The sequence below is a fragment of the Melospiza georgiana genome, chromosome 1 (genome assembly GCF_028018845.1).
Source record: "Melospiza georgiana isolate bMelGeo1 chromosome 1, bMelGeo1.pri, whole genome shotgun sequence".
NCBI lineage: Eukaryota > Metazoa > Chordata > Aves > Passeriformes > Passerellidae > Melospiza > Melospiza georgiana.
Window position 1 is genome coordinate 67,498,278 of NC_080430.1, and position 22,348 is coordinate 67,520,625.

The following is a 22,348-nucleotide window of genomic DNA, read 5'->3' on the forward strand; positions in this document are numbered from 1 at the left end:
TGACTAAATCATTCTTGCAATAAAGTTTAGTACTTTCACAGTTCCTAATATGCCTCTTGGCCACAAAAGCACTGCCCTTACACTCTTTTACAATTCCAGGCATTAAACTATGCCATGTACATATCTTGCTCTGCCTCTTGACAGTGGAGAATTACAGGAACACTTGGATATATTAGGTATTCTAATAAAATTATACTAATATAGTATTTGAAACACTATTAATACATATACCATTGTGTTTTCTCCATGGACCTGTGACAGAAATACTTATTTCTGTAAGAAATCCTAAAGCAGGGAGGAAGGTAAAATCCATACATCTACTGAATATGAGACATCACTTCAAAAAGCATGGTGGCTAGAGATTCCTTACAGTAATGGAACACAAAACCACCACAGCAATTATATTTTAAGTGCCACTTCCATACACTTTTTTTCTTTTATCTGGCTCTGTATTCTGCCTGCATTGCAACCTTTAGGGTAAGAACAAGCCTGCAATCTCTCATCTACTTAACAGAGCTCAGTAGTTAAAAACAATGCCATTCAATATTAACTTACCCTACTTCCCAGCCCCCAAAATTAGGCCAAAAATCAGAGGAAATCATGCGGTGTGCTCTGGATATTCCATGACTACCACTGCTGGCAGGGAGTAAGCCACATATTTCATAGGTAACTAGGAACACACACACAGTTGTTTTGTAGCGACACTACACCAAGGGCTCCTGCTGAACTGCTGCTTTTCCTCCCTGCAGCTCATTCCAAACCTTTCCCAGTTTTAGCTCAGGAGGTCTGTCCTGGAATTTACAAAGGGCACTTGCTGGGAACTTATCTTTAAAACACACAGGAATTCAGAAGGAAGAAAGTTCATGGGTATTTAAAATATGAACATGCATTCTCTACTTTCTGTTGGTAATCAAAGATGTTAAATCCAGTTTACTGGACTGGCCACATGCATACGATAAAGATTAAATTTTCAATTACAGATACTTTTTCAACTTTGCCTTAGCAAAATCCTCCTTCTGCTTTTCAAAACCTGTGGATCCTGACAAAGAGATTTCTTCTTCAGCCCTCCATTAAAGGTCGTACAGGAATTGCTAAGCCATCACAGTCTCTGAGCAGCCTCATTCTGAGAGAAGCTTTAAAGGCATTTATAAAGCTTTTATTTAAAAACAAACAGCACTGCCTCACCTACTGAACTAGAGCTTCCCTACTTGCCCCATAAATGCTTTACTGAAGGCTCCAAAAATCTGCCATCGTATTTTCCCCCCTCCTTCCTCTACATGTAAATATTCTGAGTTATGATACATTTAAACAAGTGGTAGGAAAGACTGCAGTTTGCCCAACACATGTGATTTGGAAACCTAAAGTCCACTTTATTCATCTGTTTTAACACAGCAAGGAAAATCTTACTTTTCCAACTAAGAGCCCCAGTTTCTCTCTCCATAATCTCATAAGCCATTTCTGAACTAAAATGCCTAACACAGAAGTCCAACATACCAAAGAATGAACCAGCCTAGGAACTCTGTACTGGTATAACCAGCTCTTTAAAAATGTGTGGCTCTAGGAAGTCTCCTTTATGTTTTCCAGCATAAATATTTACAGCAGTTTGCAATTTGAAATCAAAATATCTGATTGTAAGAAGAAACTCAGAATACACACCATGAAGGGGAACAATTCCTGCATTAAAAACCAAAACAGAACAAGATAATTCTCAAAACAGTCTTTTGCAAAGTTTCCTGAATACATTAAGGTGGGCTCTGAGTGATTGTTTTGAAGGTAGCAACTGACTGTGGTTAGAAAAAAAACAGTTCTCATCTTCTCAACAATTTTGCAAAGGGTTAGGTCAAACAGATGCTCCCACCTAACACACAGGCAACTGCGTTACTGAGCTCCCTGCCCAAGGTCCTGCATGCCTGTCTGGCCAGCTAAAGACTGGGAGTTCTTTCCACAGATAAGAATCCTCACCTGGAGCAGCAGGCAAGTACTTGGAACACAAGCCCTTTCAATCATAGTAATGCTGGCTTTATTATTTGTTATTTGTTACTTATTCCTCTGGTATTTTTATTAAGGAAAATTAATTAGAAGTATTTTTAAATGGTAACAATGTTCTTGGATAGTTTATTGGGCTGGATATAAGACATGGCAGTAACACTACCACAACTGTAAAGCCCAGTGGACTGAAGACTTCAAAGTTTGAAAATACTGATAGGAGTCAACTGACAAATTTGCATAGTTCTGAAGCCCTAAAAAGTCAATTGTGAAAACACCAGACCACAAGCCTTTGCCTGTTTCAAAACAGCCATTTAAGGTGTAGTTGACCATAAATCTGCAAGAAGGCTCTCTTAACCAAGGTTCTCTGGAATTTTGCTATTTACATGTTTCTTTCAGATGGTTACATATTACTGCGGCTGTTGGATTTTTCATTTGTTTGTTTTGGTTTTTTACACACAAACACACACACACCCTCCTGCCATTTAAAGTTACCTTAAATACACACAGCAATCCAAATATGGATTCTGAGATGCGAGGATTTAAACCCCAGAAAACTGAACAAAAAACCATTTCTCCTAAATGCCCATAAGAAAGCTTGGTTCTTAGAAAATGTAATTGTTTCTGGTCTAAAATGACTGGTCTTAGTTTCATCCCAAGGTCAACTGCCTGCTGTAATACAAATACTTGCAAGAACAACTGCTGAAATCTTACTTTTTGTTTCTCTTTCCACAGCTACCATTTTCTTCATGACCTTCCTAACATGCTGGAGTTCGTGCTTCAGCAAATGTCAAATTCTGTAGCTTTTCTTACTCCACGCTCAATTAGCAATAAAGAAGATACAGATGTAAAGGTGATGCAGATTTAAAGATGTGCACTGTTTCCACTTCACTGAATTCTGAAAGAAATCTAAACTGGCTTACACATAGCTTTCAAGACCCAGTCCTCTGCTACTTTTTTGTTTCCATAGGAATTCAATTTTTTTGACATTACCCTTGACCATCCCTTTCCAGCTCAAGACTGGTATCTAACTGCAATTATAATGGTTTTCTATTCCATAAAAATACAATTTGTTGTTTCCTGAAAGCAAAAGAGCAGAACTAAGCTCCTTCCTCCATTCTTTTATTTTTTATTAACATTCTAGCAGGTATTTATTTGCAATCCTGTTAGCTGGAATACCATTCTTACACCTTCCTCCTTCACATTATTTTAACTCCCTCTGAGAGCACCTATTTTCACCATGGTCTACATCCAGCAGATTCTCTTTGTATTATTCCAATTCTCTTTTCCCAATATTTAGCATGAATATGCAAAAATCTATACATACTCAGAACTGTCGGTGCCAGCTACAATCAAGTTTAGTTTTCTGGGCCTCCTTATTAATTTCATAAATCTCAGCTGATTTTTTTCATTCTGAATGAAAGTTCTATGCCAAATTTTAGAGACAGTGTTTTATTTTATTTTTCATTAAGGTGTCAGCTGAGACCAGTTCAGTTTCCTGCTGGCTTACCAGTACAATGGAATTCCTAAAGTCATCCATTAGGAACCTGCATCACTTGTGAAGTTTGGAAATTCGTCGGTAGAAGGAGGGTTCTGGAAAGCAAAGCAAAGAAAGCAGAAACAGGGAACACGCCTTTTGTTATCCTCATGAAAATCTAGACCTGCTTTTGGGCAATTAAAGAAGCTTTAAAAAGCCTGCTGCTCACAGATGGCAAATAGAGGCTTACAACATAGTTTCACCATGAGTTCAAGCAAGAGGCTCAGGGCAACTCCTGCCTCTGCACTGTCTCTCCCTGTCTGTCACTGCCACCAGCTCCAGCAAGGGTGTACAGCATCAGGGAACAACCAACCCAGCCCAAAAAGCCAACCCAGATGATGCTGGCATAACTTGCCCTGGGTGCCACTACTTCCATGGTGGGGCCAGCAACCAGACAAGCGAGAAGGGCAACAAGCATCTGAGGTGGGCAAGAGGCAGGATCACTACACCACCTCCTCTTCCAGCAGCAATGGCTTAAACCAGGCTCAAAACCAACTGGGAAATGACATTAAAGGAGTTCCTCTCTAGAGACCCTTCCTGCCAGTGAGTATTCCCCCTCCTGGCTTCAGGGGCTTTCTCAGCAACAGTGTGAAACTCTGACACATGATGAGGAACACTCACTGACGGGAGAGATTCCTTTCTCCAGAGCCCTGTGCCAGGTCCAGGCAGGGCACACCAGCACAGGCTGCCCAACTCACACAACAGAAACCTGCGCTGCAGCTTGAGATCCTAAAACATCGATGACTCATAGAAGAACTTTGTGGTTAGATATGGTGGAATGTCTTGGGCTTTTAGTTTGGTATTTCAGAAGCTAGGAAGTAAGCTTTAAGAATACCTTCTAAATGTTAAGACTGTGAGGTGAAGCATCAAGAAGTTGGAGGATGCCAAAAGCAAGGGTGTTTATGCAAACGAAGCCAGTTGCAAACTGAGCTGTGCTCACTGCTTGGCTCTGTTTACTACCAGTTTCTTCATCATCTTTTCCGTTATTTAGCCACCAAGTGTCTGCTTCACAACACCAACAACTTCATCTTCTGAGTCATTAAAAGCTGATGTGGAACTGGTATCTTCAGTTTACAGCAGAAAACAGAGGCATAGAGAGATTAAGAGACAAAGAAAGATTAAAAGATATGCCAAAATTGCTGGCTAATTTTGATCTTCAGCTTAGATCACCTAGACCTTGATTTTTTCTTTTTTTTTACTGTACCTTGCACTTTTGCAGTATTTTGCACCAAACTGTCACTATAGTCAAACAACTGTTTTTGCATAAACTCAGAACTTGTGCCTGGGTATCTCAAGGCAAAGTGCAGCACTCACCATTAGTGGGTGGCTGCAAAGGTTTCTCTGCAAAGGAATCTCTCAGTCTCAACACAAGAAACTCACTGGTAGATGCAGAAATTCAATAGAACTGTCTTAAGGCAACAGTGACCGGTGTTACCCACACTACTGTACCCTGCCCCTTTGCAATCCACTCTCAACAGGCCTTTGTCCATCAACTGTGGCTACTGACAAAAGATCCCAACCATCCTGGCAGTGAATAGGTCGACACCCTGCTGAAAACACAAGATCAAATTTGGGAACATGGCACAATGAGACAGAAATAATAGAGTTGATTGGAAAGGGCGGCAAATTGCAGCTTTAAACATAGCCTTTCTGACACCATGGAGTATGTGGGACAGTTTATTGCATTTAGACATCATTCACATTACAATAAAATTTAAGGTCTGCAGGCACATTGATATCTAATTTGCAAGATGCTGGACCATACACACTATAAGACACAGACTAAAGATCCTACACCTTTAACCAGTAAAACAAGAAAAAGGCAAAAAAAGAAACACTATCCTTCCACATCCCAAAAGAGAAACTCAAGACACACAGGAAGAGAGTACTTCTGTGGTCAACAGGAGATCTGTCTATTCACTGCATTACAGGTGCATCTGCTGGTACTCCAGTGGGTGATAAATCAAGAGCCATGCATTCTCTCTACCTTCATGAGAGATGTCTGGAGCATGAGAGATGTCTGGAGCATGAGAGATGTCTGGAGCACAGATCTGGCTTGTAGAAGAAATTATAGAAAACTATCTGACATACAGAAACAAAAACTGCTGCCAAATCATGGGATATTTTCTGTAGCAAAGTCATCAAGTCAAAACTCTTCTTGTTCCAACTGTGTCTCACCCTTGCTCCACAAACTCAGGCAAGACACATATGCAACACCTTTACAGATGCCCACAACTAAGCTACAGAGTGCAGACCACCAGCACTTCTGGTGTACTAATACTGCACCAGCAGCCCCTCTGGAACATCCTAAATTAGGGCATCGCTTTTGTCTCAGAAACAATACAAAGACCCAAAAGTCAAGTGTGCTTTTACACTTCTTTTGACTCAAGCAAGCACAAATTCTAGAAGCAAGCCTTGAGAAAGCTCAATATTTTTATTAAGGCATTTGATGAAAATCATGCATAAAGTACAGCACACAAATCTATTCATAACTTAGACTACAAAACCAACACTAATAAGGAATATCAATCTGTCAGCTTTCAACACAGACAGACCTATTTCAGCACTAAAAGCACATTACAATCTTAAAACAACACAGAGAGACTTTGTTAACTCACTCTTGAGAAGCAGAAGATGCCCAGCTCTTCTGGACATTTTAAAGCCATTACATACACAGCTTTCCAGCAAACTTAAGCATGATTTTTAGATTATTGCAAAGATATCAACCTATTCAGCAAAGTTACTCATATTATACTTGCATTTCCTTATCAAATGCAAAGCACTAGAAGATTTGGAAGCGGCTGTTGAACATTATGGGCCTGTCTGCCATTGTTTCCAAAGAGAAATACTTGATTGAGAAGGAAAAACAGCAACAACTTGTCTTCTGAAAAAATAACAGAAAGCTTATCAAGAAAGAGACAAAATTCAAAATATTTGTTACAGTTTTGTTTTGGTGAATCACAGCACTGTGCTAAACAGGGTACACATAACAAAACTTTTCATTTTAAACTCTGCAATTGGGAACTCCTAAGTAAACAAAAACATGAGCCGTTTTTCCTTCTATATCCTCACAACCATCTGACAACAAACCAAGCCCACTCAGCCCTGCTAAAAGCATGATTCTCTAATGTAACTGTACTTCTGGGAATACATTACAGATTCTGTGAAATGTTTTGTTACATGTGTGGATCAATTGGCCATGCAAATACAGAGTGCAGCCACATGCAAAGGAGTCTTTTTGTTAGTTTTAGTGAGCTAAAACAGTAAAGAAAAATAAGAAAATGAGACCTCTGGGTGTCTGAGCAAGACAGGTATTTTCCTCTTTTGCAAATATTGCCCTTTTTGTTTTCTGAAGGAGGAATCATGCTTTTGATTAGCAACACAATACACATCCTTAATATTTAAAAGACTAGGACAACATCAGGAACACCTGCTTATGAACTTAGCTCCAGTCACATCACTAATGGACAACCCATACCAGGCTTTTCCCAGCCATACCTTTGGCCTTCACCTCTGAAACCACTAAACACTCCCCAGAACTTCCATGCACCCAATCCACATCTTTCTTTGAGACATACAAAACTGTAATTTCTCTCAAATTTTAGCCACTCAGCCCCACTGCTGGGGATGACAACTACTTGTAAGTTGGTCAGGAGACTCAGCCTGACACTGCATGACTTCCCTTACCAATGCAGCCCACTGGTGATGGCAATGTGTTTCACATTAGGGAGGCATTTGCAGCGAGGAGCAGGGAAGGCTGATATGACAAAACAACCTAATGAAACAAGGGCAGCACAGCACAGCACATGCCTTATTGCTACCTTCAGATTCAACATGCTCTCTTTCAGATGCAAACAGGCATCAAAGCCATGTCACTAATACACTCATGAAAACAAATGGTGAACTAATTAGATTAGTTTATATTTGCAAAATAATGTTTCCCATACCCCATCTTGCTTATAGAGGTTTCTTCTCCTGTGGTAAAATCAGGTCAGTATAGCACTATATTCAATCATCTATAAGCAGACAGCGAAATCTTCAGAATATAAGGATCTTCACTGATCCTAACACTTTAGGGCAGCTGCTTTTCTGCCAAAGGCTGTCAGATTTCACAGAATATACAAAATGAGCAAAAACAAGCCACGACAGAAAACAAAGAGCCTTAAGGTTTCCTAACAAAATCTTAAATTTAGCTCTCTATATTAAACAATGTTACTTTATTTTCCCCAGACAATAAGGTTGCTTACGGTAAACACAGCCAATATTAAAACCTTCAAAACTTATTCCTACATTGCAGCAAACCTCAAATTAACTAATGGGAGTGTGTGGGGGGGATCTCTATGGTGGTTTTTCTCCTGTGTCTTTTCTTGGCAGGAAGGGAGAGAAGGATTGTGTTGGGGTTTTTTTTTAAGGGAAAATACTTTACGTTCTTGAACGTGGTTATTTATTCTCCAGGCTGATTTGGACTGCAAGTGCAACCCAAATAACTCATCTAATGCACAACAGCATAGAGAGAGTCTCAAGGGTTCTTCTACAGTGATCTCCAAAAAAGTTAAACATTGATGGGCTCTGAGCAAGTCTAGTTAAAGCTGTTGGCAACTTGATTGCTATGGGGCAATGAGAGGAGCTGGCAGCAGGGAAGGAGAAGCCGGGTAAGGCCATGGAGTGCTCTTTGTACATAGTACAAAAGGTGACAATCAGGTTTAGACAATGTAAAAATAGCTTTTAACCTAAAAACCTGTAAAAACACAGGTTACTTAATCTTACACCTTTGTTTTTCAAATGTTACAGAACATATTGTTTTAATGACAAGGTTGCTGAGTTTCACCTTTGACCATATACATTTATGCTTTTTTGCACACTTAGTTGTCATCCATACCAATTACCATGGATTAAACCACATGCTAAACCACCCTTTTTTTAAAGTTTTAATGGTTAGTTAATAGCATCAATTTAAGATGTGTCTAACTTTGCATATGCACAAATAAGCTGACAGCAAACAGATCTGTGAAACCTTTCAGTTTCCCCAAGTTCCAGCACAAACTGAGAGTTCAAAGCAAGTATTTTCTGCAATGCTCTCAGGGACTGATAAGGAGACTAAAGAAAGTGAAATCCAGTTTTCTTCATTATCTGGACTAGAAATGGAAATTGTGTACAACTAATGAGAAGTAAACTGATTTTTCTAATCACTTCACCTCTAACAACACATGACAGTAGCAATATCTGCTCACAAGGTGTTGAAGTTTACAGCAACCTGTGTAGTTTTGACAATCATTGAGCTGTTCTAACACAATTTCTAACTATGGGCTTGCTGTATACACTGCTATTTCCCTTCCCAACATTTAACGCATCTCAATTCATTCAAGAACTCCATACAACTATTTTTCCATTAGTTGTAGAAAAATAGGAACTGATGAAAACTGCTGTAACGGGGTTGATAAAAGCTAAATGACTGGAGAAATTATGCAAGGAAAAAAGGCAACTAATTTCTTACACAATTAAAGAGTTTAATTAGATTATTTATTTGAATAGAGAGCTTTACAATAGATTTAACTCCTATTAAGTTTCAAGCAACACAAGAGTAGATATCAGAGTACTAAAATTAGATCAGTCTCATATTTGATCAGAAAACATAAGCTCAGTTATGTCAGCAACTTGGTAAGCAGCAATATTGAAAACTCAGCTCTGATTTATTACTTCACATTCTGTAAGAAGGAGAAATGTAAAATTCCTGTGAGAGAGGTTTATCCATCATAGCAAAATGCTACTCAGCACTTCCTGAATAAAGACACTGCAAAAATGTCTTCTCCAGCAGAGACTGTTAGTGGTAGCAATGACAACAGTCTGCAAACATGAGGTCCCAGATACAGCTGTATGCACAAGCCCTTGAGAGACTCTCAACTGTAAACTAACTGAGACACATAAGAATGTTTGCTGTGTTTTGACATAAAAAAGTTAAAACCAGAATCAAATGCTGTTCCTGCCCCTAAAGCTTTATGTTGATGCTTGTGGCTTTGTGATGGTTTTTTTCCTCTGAAGGGATGCTTCCATACTGCAACTGTAAAATTAACCTGAAAAAAGCTGATGACAGCTACATGTAAGGGTGCAGGTGGAAGCATGTCCTTCCAAGAGCTGGGCAAAAGGGCGGGGATGGAAGCGTGTTCTCCCTCAACATGGATGTCTGCTCTTCAACTGACCTGCATTTTCCCCCGCATTTAATTCCTCTAGGGCCACTTCTACCAAGGCAGTAACAAATATCCATAGGATCAGATTCCTCACATTCACATGGGATTGGGAAATTGCACTGGGATTTTGTTCTAGGAAATGCCAGGACATGTAAGCTTGCCAGTTTGCAGAGCAGCTTTCTCACCTGCTTGCCCCCTACAGCCAAGCTACCATGTGGCTGTGCAAAGGCAGGAGAGCAAGGAGACCAAGGTCAAACCTAGCAGTGCTCAAGGTAGCATGGGTGACAGGTGATAGATAAATAGAGAGAAGCCATGCATGGGAGGAGGTTTGGATCCCCTCAAAAGCAAGCTGAACTGACAACTAATAAAGAAAAACAACTACCGGCTGCAGGACGTCAAGTTCTGCCATGTCACACCCATTTCCCACCTCCCCCTGTATTTCAACCGTAAATTCTCTGATAAGGAAACTGCTTCTTCCTTTGCATTTTCAAAGTTCATGCTGGCTATTGCTGTAAGCTGGAGAATATCAAGAATGCTGTCAAGTACACAGACTGGAGCATTAAGGACATGTTCCAGTTATTTCTCTGTGGAAATCAGAGCGGTCTCACAGACAACTCCTAAAACTTGCTTACAAGTTACTTTTGGAACAAAACCAACTTCTTAAATACATATTCCTTTAACCTCGTAATTGAAACTGCAACCGAGTTTCCCAAGAGCTTTTCCTTCTCAACTGAGAGCTACATACCTCTCAGATTTCTGGGATGTATCTGCTTTGTCCGAGGCATTTTCCTCTAATCTCATGCACCACTTTCTCCTCTCAGAAACGGAAAGTACAGCAAGCAGAGAGATGGCAGCTCCATAAACTTGTCAAAGGGCTCAGTTAATCCGTATGCTAAAAAAACAGAGAGAAAGTTATGAGATGTAGGCATCAATAAGAAAAACAAAGATACCTATCTGATCCCTTTCATCCTCAAATGACTATGGAAATTAGCAAGAAATATTCCTGCACCTATGATTTGCTAAGGGAACTTTCCTGTCTGACAGCCCAGGAGCCACCCTGGCAGTCACACTCCGACCACCAGAGTTACACTGCTGGGACCGAATTCTCTTCACAGCAGGCTTGACTCCCTCCACTCTCGCACACAAGATTTCCTTGCCGGCTCAACCCACGTTTCCCACAGCAGAGTCACAGACCCCTGGTCCCTTTAAGTAATTTTTTCACGGTGCAAGAACAGAGTAACAGCCCAAGCTGGTGCCTCAGAGGAGGGATCCTCAAGGATCCCCTGGGCTGCTACTTTTAAGTCTGCTGCTGATCCCAGACTTATGCGTGCCAGAGCCGGGGGTCTTCCAGCTGAGTCCCGGGTTCCCGCTGTGTCCCCGTCCCCTGGCAGGGCCACAGATCCTGGTGCCCTTTGTTGTGCAAAGTGTCGGCACCACTTCCCGGCCTCTTGCCCCGGGCTCCCGCCACCCAGAGCTGAACCTGCAGCTCCCAGGGCGGCTGCACAACCTGCACGGAACGGATTCCTCAACAGGTTCTATGGAGGCAAGCGTTCCAGCACCTTAGGAGAACCACGTGAGGCTGAAACTCCTTTCAGAATTACTCAGGAAGCATGAGAAAACGAAAACACTTTTCCACATTGGTCAGCTGTTTTCTAGCCAGAAAACATCTTCCAGCAACCCTCGTCTCATGCAAATAAATCCAAAAAGTTAAACAAAATTTGGCATCTGGCTTTCAGATACACATCTTCAGCTTCGGGTGGGGGAAGTACAGAGGGGAGGGCAAGCACACAAAGCATCATCCGATTTGTAACATTACCTACAGAATCCTTACAGGCAGCATGTAAGTTTGGAAGAATTCTCCATGGGATATTTCTGCTGAAATATCAGTGTACAGCCGAGGATCACACTAGGTCTTGACCTACCTGCACTTTCTTACTTTTCAAACATTCTTAGGAATCGCTAACAGTTCAATGAGTGTTTTGTTCACTTTCTGATACAGGATGTGAAATCTCTCAAAGACCTATGGAAAACTACCTACACACAAGAACCTAAAGAAGAAAATAACTGGTGCAACTACACTCTTCCATCTAAACAAAATTTAAAAATAACAAGTTTCTGCTCTTTTAAAAATAATTCTACTTCATGTTAACAAATTTTTCTTTTTAGTAAACATTAGAATTTTTTTTTAACTGTATGAACTTTGGAATGGCTCCTAATATAGGCAAATTGATTAAGGACAGCTGTTTGAAGCAGGAAGGATGTAGAGTTCTTAGCATTCGTTGTAAGTATTAATTTAGGGGCACTCACATTGTTTTTCAAGGCAACATGTTTCTGAGAAAATTTAATTCAAACTCAATTAAAATAGACTACTTGCAACCACCCTTTCAGTCTACACACTGTTAAGGAATATAATCATTAATTTTTAATGTTTCTTTTGTCTGTTGCTGCACAAAAAGAGCCAAACAGGAGAAAAAAAATTACTGCAACTGACACAAAGGAAAGCTGGAAAATATTATTCTGACTGAATGATTCTTCACTAGGGTATTACCGCACGTTGAAGGAAAAAGACGGAAAAAATCCGAAACAGAGCACAGTGCCTGTCAAGCTGTTAACTCATATCAGTTTATCTTCAAGCATAACAGAAATATTTAGAAATCAAATAAAACCTTATGGTAACAGGTCCATTTTCCAGGTCGTAGGTGCAAACTGGAAATGGAGAAAAGTGGCTGGATGGCTTGAAGCGACCAGCACTCCCTGAGCCCCAGTCCCCACCTTTCCTCCGGCTCGACTGGGAAAGTCCTTGGGGCTGGGCTGAGGTTTTTAAAGACGCTAATAAACACCGCCACTTCTTTACACAAGTTATTCGGAGCGAGAGTTTGAAATCCCCCGGTGTCTCCGTAAATCGGGAGCCCCTTCTCGACGCTTCCCTGCAGCACAAATGACATCCTACTGACGCTTCAATGCCACCAAGCTTCCCCGCTCGCCAGCAGGACCCTCTCCTTCGGGGAAGAGATGGCCGTGTGAGAGACACGGCGGAAACACCGGGCAGGACCCACGCCAAAAGTCATTCCCTCTCTCGCTTGAGCAAGGAGAAAAAAAGAAAAAAAAAAAAAAAAAAGGCGGGGGGAGAGGGAGAAGAGAGGGAGAAACGGGCCTTTGCGATCGCAGCGGTCACATCCCCCCGTACCCACCCAAAAATGGGGGAGCGGGGCGGGAGGCAGCCCACCGCGGGGCCCGGGGAGCCGCGGGTATGTGCGAGCGGCACTGCGAGGGGAAGGGAAGGGGAAGGGAGGGAGGCAAAAAATCCATGAATGAATAAAGAGGGAGGAGCCTGGGAAAACCCCTCTGCAACGCCGCACCGAACAAAGCGCTGCACACATGCCGCGGGAGGGTGGGGGGGAAGGGGGACAGAGGGACGGGGGGCGGCCGCGGCCCGGCACCCGGCGGGGACGGCGCCGGGGCCGAGAGGAGCCGGGCCGGGGCTGCGCGCCTCCCAGTGCCCCCGAAACCCCGGCTGCAGACCCGGGGCGGAGGGGGGGACGCCCGGACAAACCCACCGGGAGCCGGGGCGCACCGGCACCCCCGGGGGCAGCGCGGGCGCAGCCGGAGCGCGGAGTCCCCGCGCGTCCCGGAGGGGCCGCGGCGGAGCGCGGTGGGCTGAGGGGGGGATCGGGGCCTGCGGTCCTCCCCGTCCCCGCCCGCCCGTCCCCCCCCGCCACCGGCGGAGGACACATTGTGTTGTGGCTGCCGCAGCTCCACGCCGAGGGGGGCGGCGGGGGGCGGCCGTCCCGCCCCGCACCCTCGTCCCCGCAGCGCCTCCCGAGCCCCCTCCCGCCCCCCGCGGGGCCCGCTGCAAACCTGGCGGAGGGGCCGGCGCGGCGGCTGATGGCGGCGGCAGCGGCGGGGAGCGCGGCGACCCCTGCGCGGCGGCGGCGGCGGCGGCGGCGGCGGGAGGGAGAGAGAGGGAGGGAGGGAGAAAGAGCGGGGGGAGCGGGGGGGGCCGGGAGCCTCCTTCACTTGACAACCTCAAACACAAACATGACCCAGCGCCGCCGCCGCCACAGCCGCCACCGCGCCCGCACACACACGCACACACAGAGCCCGGCAGCGGCACCCACCCCTCCTCCATGCACCGTCCCCCCGGGCCGGCCAAGGCGCCGCCCCCCGGCACGGCCCCGCTCCGCAGCCCCCCGGCCCCCGGCCGCGCCCGCCCCCCGCGGCAGCAGACCCCTCCTCCGGGAGCCCCATCCCCCACGTCCCACTCGGGAGCCCCCATCGCGGCCCTGCCCCTCGGCCGTGGGGCGGTGGACGGGGGGGGACACAATGCGGGGGAACGGGGGGCGGGGGAGTGGGAGCCTCCCCTGGCAGGCAGGAGAGGCGGGGCGGGCCCGGCGGGGGAGGGAGGGAGGGAGGACGGGCGGGCGGGCTCGGCGCATCCGCCGGGGTCCCCTCGGGGAGAGCCGCGTTCCCCGCCGGGCCCGCCTCGCCCCTCCCCCCGGCGCCCCGGTCACCGTCGGGGGGAGCGCGGGGGGGCGGGGGGTGTTTTACCTTCTCTCACTTTCTATTGCAGGAAGCGCGGCCGGAGCAGTGACGTCACCGGGTCTCCCGGTCCCGCCCCCTCCCCGGGTCGGGGGAGGGGTCACCGAGGGGGTTTCCTCGCGGCCCGGTGGGGGAGGCACGGCCGGGGGGCCGCCGCTGCTGCCGCCGCCCCGCTGCCTCCTCCCCCTCTTCTTTCTCCTCCTCCTCCTCCTCCTTCTTCTCACCGGTGGGACTGCCCGGGCGCCGCCGCCCCGGCCCCTGCTCCTGCCCCGAGGCAGGGGGGCACCTCGCCGCCGCGGCTCCCGGGGGTCTCCTCAGGGGGGGTCCCCGCTCGGCGCGGCACGAGGCAGCGCCTCCCCCCGACGGCCGAAGCCGCCGCCGCCGCCGCCGCCGCTCGGGGCGCTGCACGGTGCGCGTCGCGCTCCCCCCTGGCAGGGCCCGGCCCCCGGGGCACCGGCACGGCCGGGCGCGCACACACACACACACACACACACACACACACGGACGGACACGCAGAGAGACCGCGCTGACGCGGAGATCCCGGAGGTTCCTCCCTGCCGCCCGCCCGGACGGGCTTCCCCGCGCCCCCGCCCGCCCGGCCCGCCGCGCCCCGGCGCCGCCGGGGAAACTCACCGCCGCGCCGCGCATCCCGCCGCGGCTACAACTTTCCATCCCGGGCGGCAGCCGGCGGCGGCAGCGAGCCCCTCCGCCGCTGGAAGTGGGCGGGGGAGGAAATACGAGGAGGAGGCGCGTCGTGCTCTCCGCCGCGGCGCCCCTTTTTTGGCCCGGGACGCGGGTTTTGCCGGTGGGGGCTGTGCTGCCGCGGTTGGTTTCCTGCATCAGCTGCGGGGGTGTGTGTGCACAGCACACGTGTGTGTCTGTGTGTGTGTGAGCTCTCCGTGCCGGGTCAGCCTGCCCGCCCCAGGGCTGCCCTCCCTTCTCCCGCACCGCTGGCAAGAGAGCGCTCGGCCGCCCTCCAAAAGGCGAGGGGGCCCGGGCTGGGCTTTGCGTCCTTAGGAGGGGAATTTGGCATTTTTTTGTCACCTAAACTCCCCGACAAAGCAGTGTTGGCAGCTTTTCATTGCCACTCGGGTTTTCGATCGGGTTTTGCTTTTGAATCCAGTACATGATGTCTTTAGCAAACAAACCCAAATAAATGTTTCTTGCATCACCTCCGTGTTCTCCCTCTTCCCGTGCCTGCGCTCCCCTGGCAGTCTGTGTGCTCAGCTGTGAGCACCTTGGCCCTGCTAAGTCCTTCCCTTCGGAGTTCAGTGTCCGGACCAGATCCCGCCTTAAGCGAACAGGACCACCATTCTCAAGAATTTTCAAGGTTTTTACAGGGAGTTCTTTCAACCTACATTTAATCATGTTTGTAAGACAGATGAGTATTTTAATCCCCATTTCACAGGGGAGAAACCAAGCTGGAAGATGCAGAGTAGCTTGCTGCATAGCTGTGGACTGACATGACAACACTTCTGCCTGAGCTTTTGGCCACAGGCGTTGTCTCTGGGCTATTTTTCCTCTTGAGTTCACTTAAATTATACCTTGAGAACACTTCCAGCTTACAGTGGTGGCAGGTTCTCTGCTGTGAGTAACCTGTCCTATGTCCTGCCCAGAGGCAACACGGGAGGCAAATGTAAGTGAAATCCCTGGCCAGTTTGCAACTGGTGGTTAGGGCAAGAGATAGTATTCATCGCTGAACTGGAGATTCATGGAAAAATGAGACCCTCAAAGAGTATCTTCAGGAGAAATGTGTTCTGTTGCTCCTATTGGACAAGCAAATGATGATTCTTTATTGTTAGAGACAGTGCTTGTCTTCTCCCTTGTCTGTCCCCCCCCTCCCTTGCCTTGTTCTTCGTTTGTCTGGTTTTTAGACTTGGGACTCTGACTTGCTAAAGAACAGAGTTACTGTTATCCTAAACACATCAGCATGAATATGATCCTACAGGTGCCATAAGCTTAAATTAGTGTACCAAGTCTGACCAGTGAGGATCACGCAACTTCTGAAGCTAGGTCTGAGCCTCTACTTGTTCTGCTCAGCTGTCCCTTGAAGTCTGTCCTGCAGGCCTCTGGGACACAAAGCATCTAGATCCTTCTTTGCTACTCATTGTCTGAAAGCCTCAGATCGTGATCAGCAGTCATCAGGAGAAAGTGTCAGATACTGGCCCTTCCTCACAAGATGCCTTAGGAAGAAGGAACCGTCACAGCTGCTGCTGGTGCCAAAGGGAATTCTAGGTCACTCATCTTTTCACAAGGACCTGAGTAAGTTCAAAATAGATGCTCCAGCCTGCAAGTTGAAATGAGACCATAGCAAACCCCCTGCAGCCTGCAGGAAAGGTTTCTTCTGCTAGAAGTAGTCAAACTTCCTCCCACCCGTGAGTGAAAATCCAGCCCTCTCACCACACCTATGTTCACAAGAATATATTAAGTGCCCTTCAAGCACAACTGTCTTAACAAGAAAGACTCAATGAGGTGTCAAAGAGGAGACAGGTCCTCAGGGGTGTGTATCATATGGTGGCAGCTGATCCTCCCCTGAACATAAAACCAGTCATCCCAAAGTCAGTTTGGGTCAGAGGACAAAACCAAGAACTGAAAGTCTGGCCCCTTGGGGTTATTTCCAGGGCCTTCTGAAAAAGCAGCCCAAGAGGCAGCTGCGAGCTGGGGACTCTCCTCAGCCTGTTCCCCTCCAGCGAGCACAGCTAAGGGCCAAAGGGCTGCCTTGAGCACAGTTCAGTGTCGTTCCAGCAGGCTGCCCCCTGGCCAGGTAAAAAATGCAGTCCTAAGGGCTTTGAAAAGGCAGCATACCAAGCTGTTTATCCCAGGCAGGCCACTTCATCTTTTTTTGTCTGTTTTTCCATCAGTAAAAAGGAAGTGCTTACCCACTCAGTAAAGCACTTTGGGAAAAATACTGTGGATGATTGCTAGTAGGAGGCACAGAGTAATCTTCTCAAACCTGCAAATGAGGGAAATTCTTTAAAACTTTTCCGTGAGATTTAAAACACCACATCAATATGCACGCAGGAAAAAAAAAAACCCACACCACCTTCACTGCAGAATTTAGATACTTTTAAAATTTCACCTAAAAGGAGTCCTGCAGGATATAGATCCTCTTTAAATGACTATGTGTATAGCTGAACAGGGAAGATTATTGAGGTTTTCTTCTCTCTAAAACTCCGCTGTATTTTCAGGAGGACACCTATTTTTAAACATCCTCTAGTTTTACTCTTGAAACCTCGTTCAGAAACTGGTTTTCTGTAATGGCTCACAGGTATTTTATGTATAAATATATACACATACACACACTAGGCTCTCAAGAAACCACGATACATTAGGTAGTCTTGAATAATTCATTGTTAAGCACCCCATAATAAATCTCTAGTTGAACAGTATGTGATTTTGATAGAATTCTTGGGATAAATTGAATATGAAGCACTGTGGTAAATTTAACTATGCTGAGCGTCAAATGTGAAAACTTTACATTGTACATTACATCCTGACATGCAACTGAGAATCATTATTATTAAGGCTTCGGGGAATTTTCAAGGGAACTTCTGAAGTTCTGAAAAGAAAAAGAACAAGACTGAGTGCTGTTCTCTATAGAAGTTGAGATTTTCTCAGAGAAGGGAAATTCCATAAGTAGTCTGGATTGAATTAACATAAAGGTTTCACTAAAAGAACTGCTGTCTATTAGCTTATGCTCTGAGGCTTCTCATTGAGCACTACATATAAAAGTCAGAGGATCTTGGCTTACCTGGTACCAGTGTGTGCTTAGAGCTTTTCTAGGGCTTGCCCCTCCTGCACCCGGGCTGGAGAGATAGGGCAGCAACTGCTGATGTGAGGAGAGGTCATTTCCCCTTTTCTGTAGCAGTAGCTGTCACCCCAGATACTCACAGCTCTCCCTTGTCAGCAGCAGCCAGACGCTTTCCTGGAGCTAGGCAAAGGCAACAGCACAGGGACCTGGTCATGCACTGCTCCTCACAGCCTGCAGCTCCAAACAAGAAGCTGGTCTTCATTGGGATACTTTGCATGGCAATATCCTTCATCTCCCCCCTTCTCAGGATGTCCTGAGGATGGGTTGCTTTTCATTGTCCCATAAGTGGGCTCAGTTCTTTCTGATTTGGAAAAACTGGCATTAAATAATGCAAACTGTTCCATCGAAGAATTTTGGCACAATCTTCCTTTTTATTTATGCATATACACTGCAGCTCTGTGTGGTGGTACCTGGTACCTGGTAGTAATGTGGCCAGGAAAAGGTACAAATCTGTCCAGCTTCAGGTTAATCACCTGATATAGGGCACAGTTCACTGACAGAGCTTCACCTTTTTTCCAGGTATTATTAACCAAACATTTCAATGAACTTCAACATCACTGATACCATATCTACTTATTTATACCATGTTCATCTTAATTCTATCAGAGCATCTCAGACAAGAATATCTGTGTTTAAGAGGCCATGCTAAAATCTCTTTTGGTGACTTTTTGTCCTTCTCCCTCTTTGGAAGAGTCCCAGCTGCTGGGGTGCTTCCCCAGGGGTAATCACAGGACAGCTCATGGAGGCAGGGGAAGAAATCCTAATTTAACCCTACTTTTACCACCACCACCACCACCACCACCACCACCACCACAGCCTGACATCAGCCTTCTGTCCTCCCAGCACACAAGGCCTCATGTGGCTGGTCACAGGACAGAGATCAGGCAAGAGACCAGCCACAGGCAATGAGAAGAATGCCTTCTGACAGAGTCCCTGTGAGCTGTCCTTCAGTACTGCCAGCCCTGGTGACACCAGTGCCGGGCCCACACCTCATGCAGCATCCTTCCTGCAGAGACACCTGCACAGGCCAAGAGAAGGGAGGCACCCTCAGCACTTCCCAGGCTGCCCCCACTCCCTCTCTGGCCAAACCATTTATGATGGCATAGTCAAAGTCTAAGGAGGAAAACAAAAAATGATTGAAATTGTCCTGGTTGAACCACTGTTGCCTTTTTGTCCAAGAGGAAGCCCCAGTGGCAGGCAGATGGTGTGGCCCTGCTGCTGACCTGCCCTTAGCAGGATAAGGAGCCGGCTGGACCACTGGCAAGCTGTGAATGCCTCATACTCAGCACACCACACATCCAGCAGGGTTTTGTGGGATGTGATATGAAGCACTTATAGGAGGGAGATAATTGCCACACAGAATTATGAGCTCTGGAATGGAGGATTTGGGAGAAGGCAAAGGCTCATCTGAAGTGCAGGGTATGATACCATTTGGATTATATAAAGGGCTGGGCCCGCACAGACTCCCCACCTCCTCCCAGAGATGGAGCTCACCCAAGGCCCTGAGCAGAGTCTTGTGTCCAAACATGAGGCAAGTTTGAGCTTGGGCCGGTGCTCTGAAATTAGTGTAGATGTACCCATGAAAAGCAAGTCCCAGAGCTTTTGGCTTTCCACTGAAAATTGTTTCTGTCTTTTCACAAAGAGCTGCTTCTCTATAGGTCAGCAGGCTCTGCCCTTTCACAGCCCTTTTACTCCCTTCCACCCTGGTATTTTTGCTTCTGAGTTAGACAGGTTTCTGAACTTTTTCATGAAGTTGCCCATATTTTCCACTGCATCTCCTTTCTACCTCGCCCCACCAGTTCACTCTGATCTTTCTTTCTCAGTAGCTCTAGGTTCTGAACTGTTCATTTAAATATGGTGTGGCTTGCCAGCATTTTTCCCTAAGCCTTTTATTTTATCAGTTAAAGAAACAGGAGACACATGAGGCACTTAACACAAGTGCACCTTGCCAAGATGCCTCCAGTGATATGCTTTTTCTCTAGGTTTGACCACAAACATTTTAACATATCTGAATGATTAAAAAGCATTCCAACCCATGCTTTCTTCCCCAAGTATTTTTGCCATTCAGTGGCCCTCTAGTATTGTTTGCCACAGACATGTGTGGGAGAGTTCTTTTAAATATCACTTTTTGAGCACGTTAAGTTAGCTTAGCAGCTCAAAGGTTGCAGGGTTAAAAGGAAATAAGCAAAACAGAGTTCTTTTCTGTGGAAATGTTTTTCCTTGCCTCCCTCCCAGTGCAGATATGAAGAGAAGATATCCACAAAGGAGAAAATAATCCCCATTCTATTGAAAAGTCTCAAATATATTAAAATTTATTTGATGACTGGAATGTTTACTTTGTGGGCATATTGCAGATCACTAGGTACAGATCAACAACAAAGCTTCAAGTTCTTTTAGCCTTTATGTTCCTCAGAACTGTGAAGTGGCATTCAAATAGTACACAGAATATTTGCAGTGGTGCATCACAAACCACACAGCTCACCTTTGTAAGCCATGCTCTATCATTTAAAGATGTTCAGTCATCCTTAAATCCAAATGGCTACAACAATAATTAAACATATGGCTTTGCTTTGAATTATTGTGGTTCTATGTAATTTCCCTGTTTATGAGGTCTCCTGAAAAATCATTTTCTCTAGTTGTGGCCAGTGAATTTATAAATCTTTTTAGTCTAAGGCTAAGAAGGTCAAGCTCCAGTGCTGAAGAGTGTAGAAAATTTTAAAAACACACTGTAGGAAACAAATGCAAGTAGAAAACACAGCACTTGGAATCTTGCAGCTGCCCCAAAATTTCACAAGGCCAACACTGTAAAAGCCATGGATCTCATTATCCAAAAGTCCTATCACAGCAGTATGACTGCATCCTTTACCCATTTTCACACATGGATAAACAATTACCCACATAGCGTACAAGACAGAGGAAAGACAGATGAAGGAGAACTACAGTGATATGAATAAGAAACATGGGTCAAGGCTGGCTTCTCACTGCAGTAAGGACAGAAATAATTGGGGCTTGGTTTTTCATGGTTTAGCTGATGGCAGCTGATGGCTGCAACACCCAGTCCTGTTTGCCCCTGACCCGAGCTGTTCCTCCAGTCTGGCTTGGCAGCCTCCACACCAACTTCTTCAGCTCCAGCTGCACATTGCACCCCTTCCAGAAAGCTGTGCCATGGCTTCATCACATTCCAGTTGAAGCTCCTTTTCATCAAAAAGGAGTAAGACATTTCACAACTGACTCTATCTTCTGTTTAAACACTTGAAAGGCAACATCAAAACATGTTCTAGGGTGCAGCAGCAGGTCTCAAAGCTGTTTGTCTGTTGGCTTAAGAAGTGGTACAACAGAAACAGCACACTATTTCCTTCAGAGGTGAATCATTCCCCAGCCTTGTCTTTACAGCAAGTGGTAAGGCCTTTCTTAAGTCACAAAAATGTGGTTTATATATTATTTTGACCAAACTGTGGAACAACCATTCTGGTGAATTAAATGTGCCTACATTTGTGGAAAGTAGAATCTGACACTGATGTACTGTTAAGCTTGCAGATAAGCTCATGGAAACACAAGAAAAAGCAGAAGTTAAGATATTGAATACTCCACTGGCTTAAATTGTCAAAGTTCCTTCAAAATACTTAGATTATATTATTGCCATATAAATGCTACAGGAGGAGCAGCCAGTCAGCCCATAAACCCCAAAAATGGTGTGCACTCACTTCTTAAAAATACTGGGTTTTTCTACTTGTCCAGAAGAAATCCAGTTTGGAGGCCAGGCCAGTTGAGATAAAGAAAAACCAAGCCACATGAGGCAGATGCTGGACATAGATAGGAGACAAGCCTGTGAAGAACAGCTCAGCTCCCCAAAGGCTTCAGGCACCAGAGTGCAGTGAGGGGGAAGAGTGCACAGCACAGCTGTGAGTCCCTCTAAGGAGAGGCATTTCCTTTGTGGAGTAATTTTTCCTGCGCCTATCTTCAGGAAAGAATTTGTGTGTCTGTTAAAAGTCCCACTAATGCACTCTCAGAAAACCAGAGCATGTGCTTAAGGGGTTCTTGTATCAAGTTTTACAGGCATCATTTGAGCATGTGTATTATCCCCTTGGCTTAGTGGGACCATGCATTCCTGGAGTCCCTGATGATCTTACTGTAGCCTCCACAGTAAACTCAAATGAAAAAGGAAAGTGAATTTTACTAAATCAAGAAAGTTCAAAATTGAAACATTACTGAACCCCTCCTCCCCCACCTAAGGTTCCATTTTAGGGTATCTGATTCTGTGAACAGCTTGCACAACGAGGCACCGAGGTC

General features: G+C 45.8%; 1 protein-coding gene across 7 annotated transcripts in view; it reads right to left on the minus strand.

The window, feature by feature from the left end:
- Positions 1-15,381, minus strand: part of HIVEP1 (HIVEP zinc finger 1) — a 131,977-nt gene extending 116,596 nt beyond the window's left edge. For 3 of the 7 annotated variants that reach the window (XM_058045823.1, XM_058045815.1, XM_058045774.1), the window contains exons 1-2: positions 14,881-15,381; positions 10,454-10,600 (exon numbers count right to left, since the gene is read on the minus strand). In XM_058045823.1, coding sequence (XP_057901806.1) covers positions 10,454-10,493 — 40 coding nt within the window. In that variant the 5' untranslated portion in view covers positions 10,494-10,600; positions 14,881-15,381. Of the gene's footprint in view, positions 1-10,453; positions 11,116-12,480; positions 12,728-13,566; positions 13,633-14,256; positions 14,535-14,880 lie in introns of those variants that run through there. The other 4 variants (XM_058045805.1, XM_058045782.1, XM_058045799.1 and 1 more) reach the window with 4 other exon arrangements.
- Between the last annotated feature and the right edge of the window lie 6,967 nt (positions 15,382-22,348).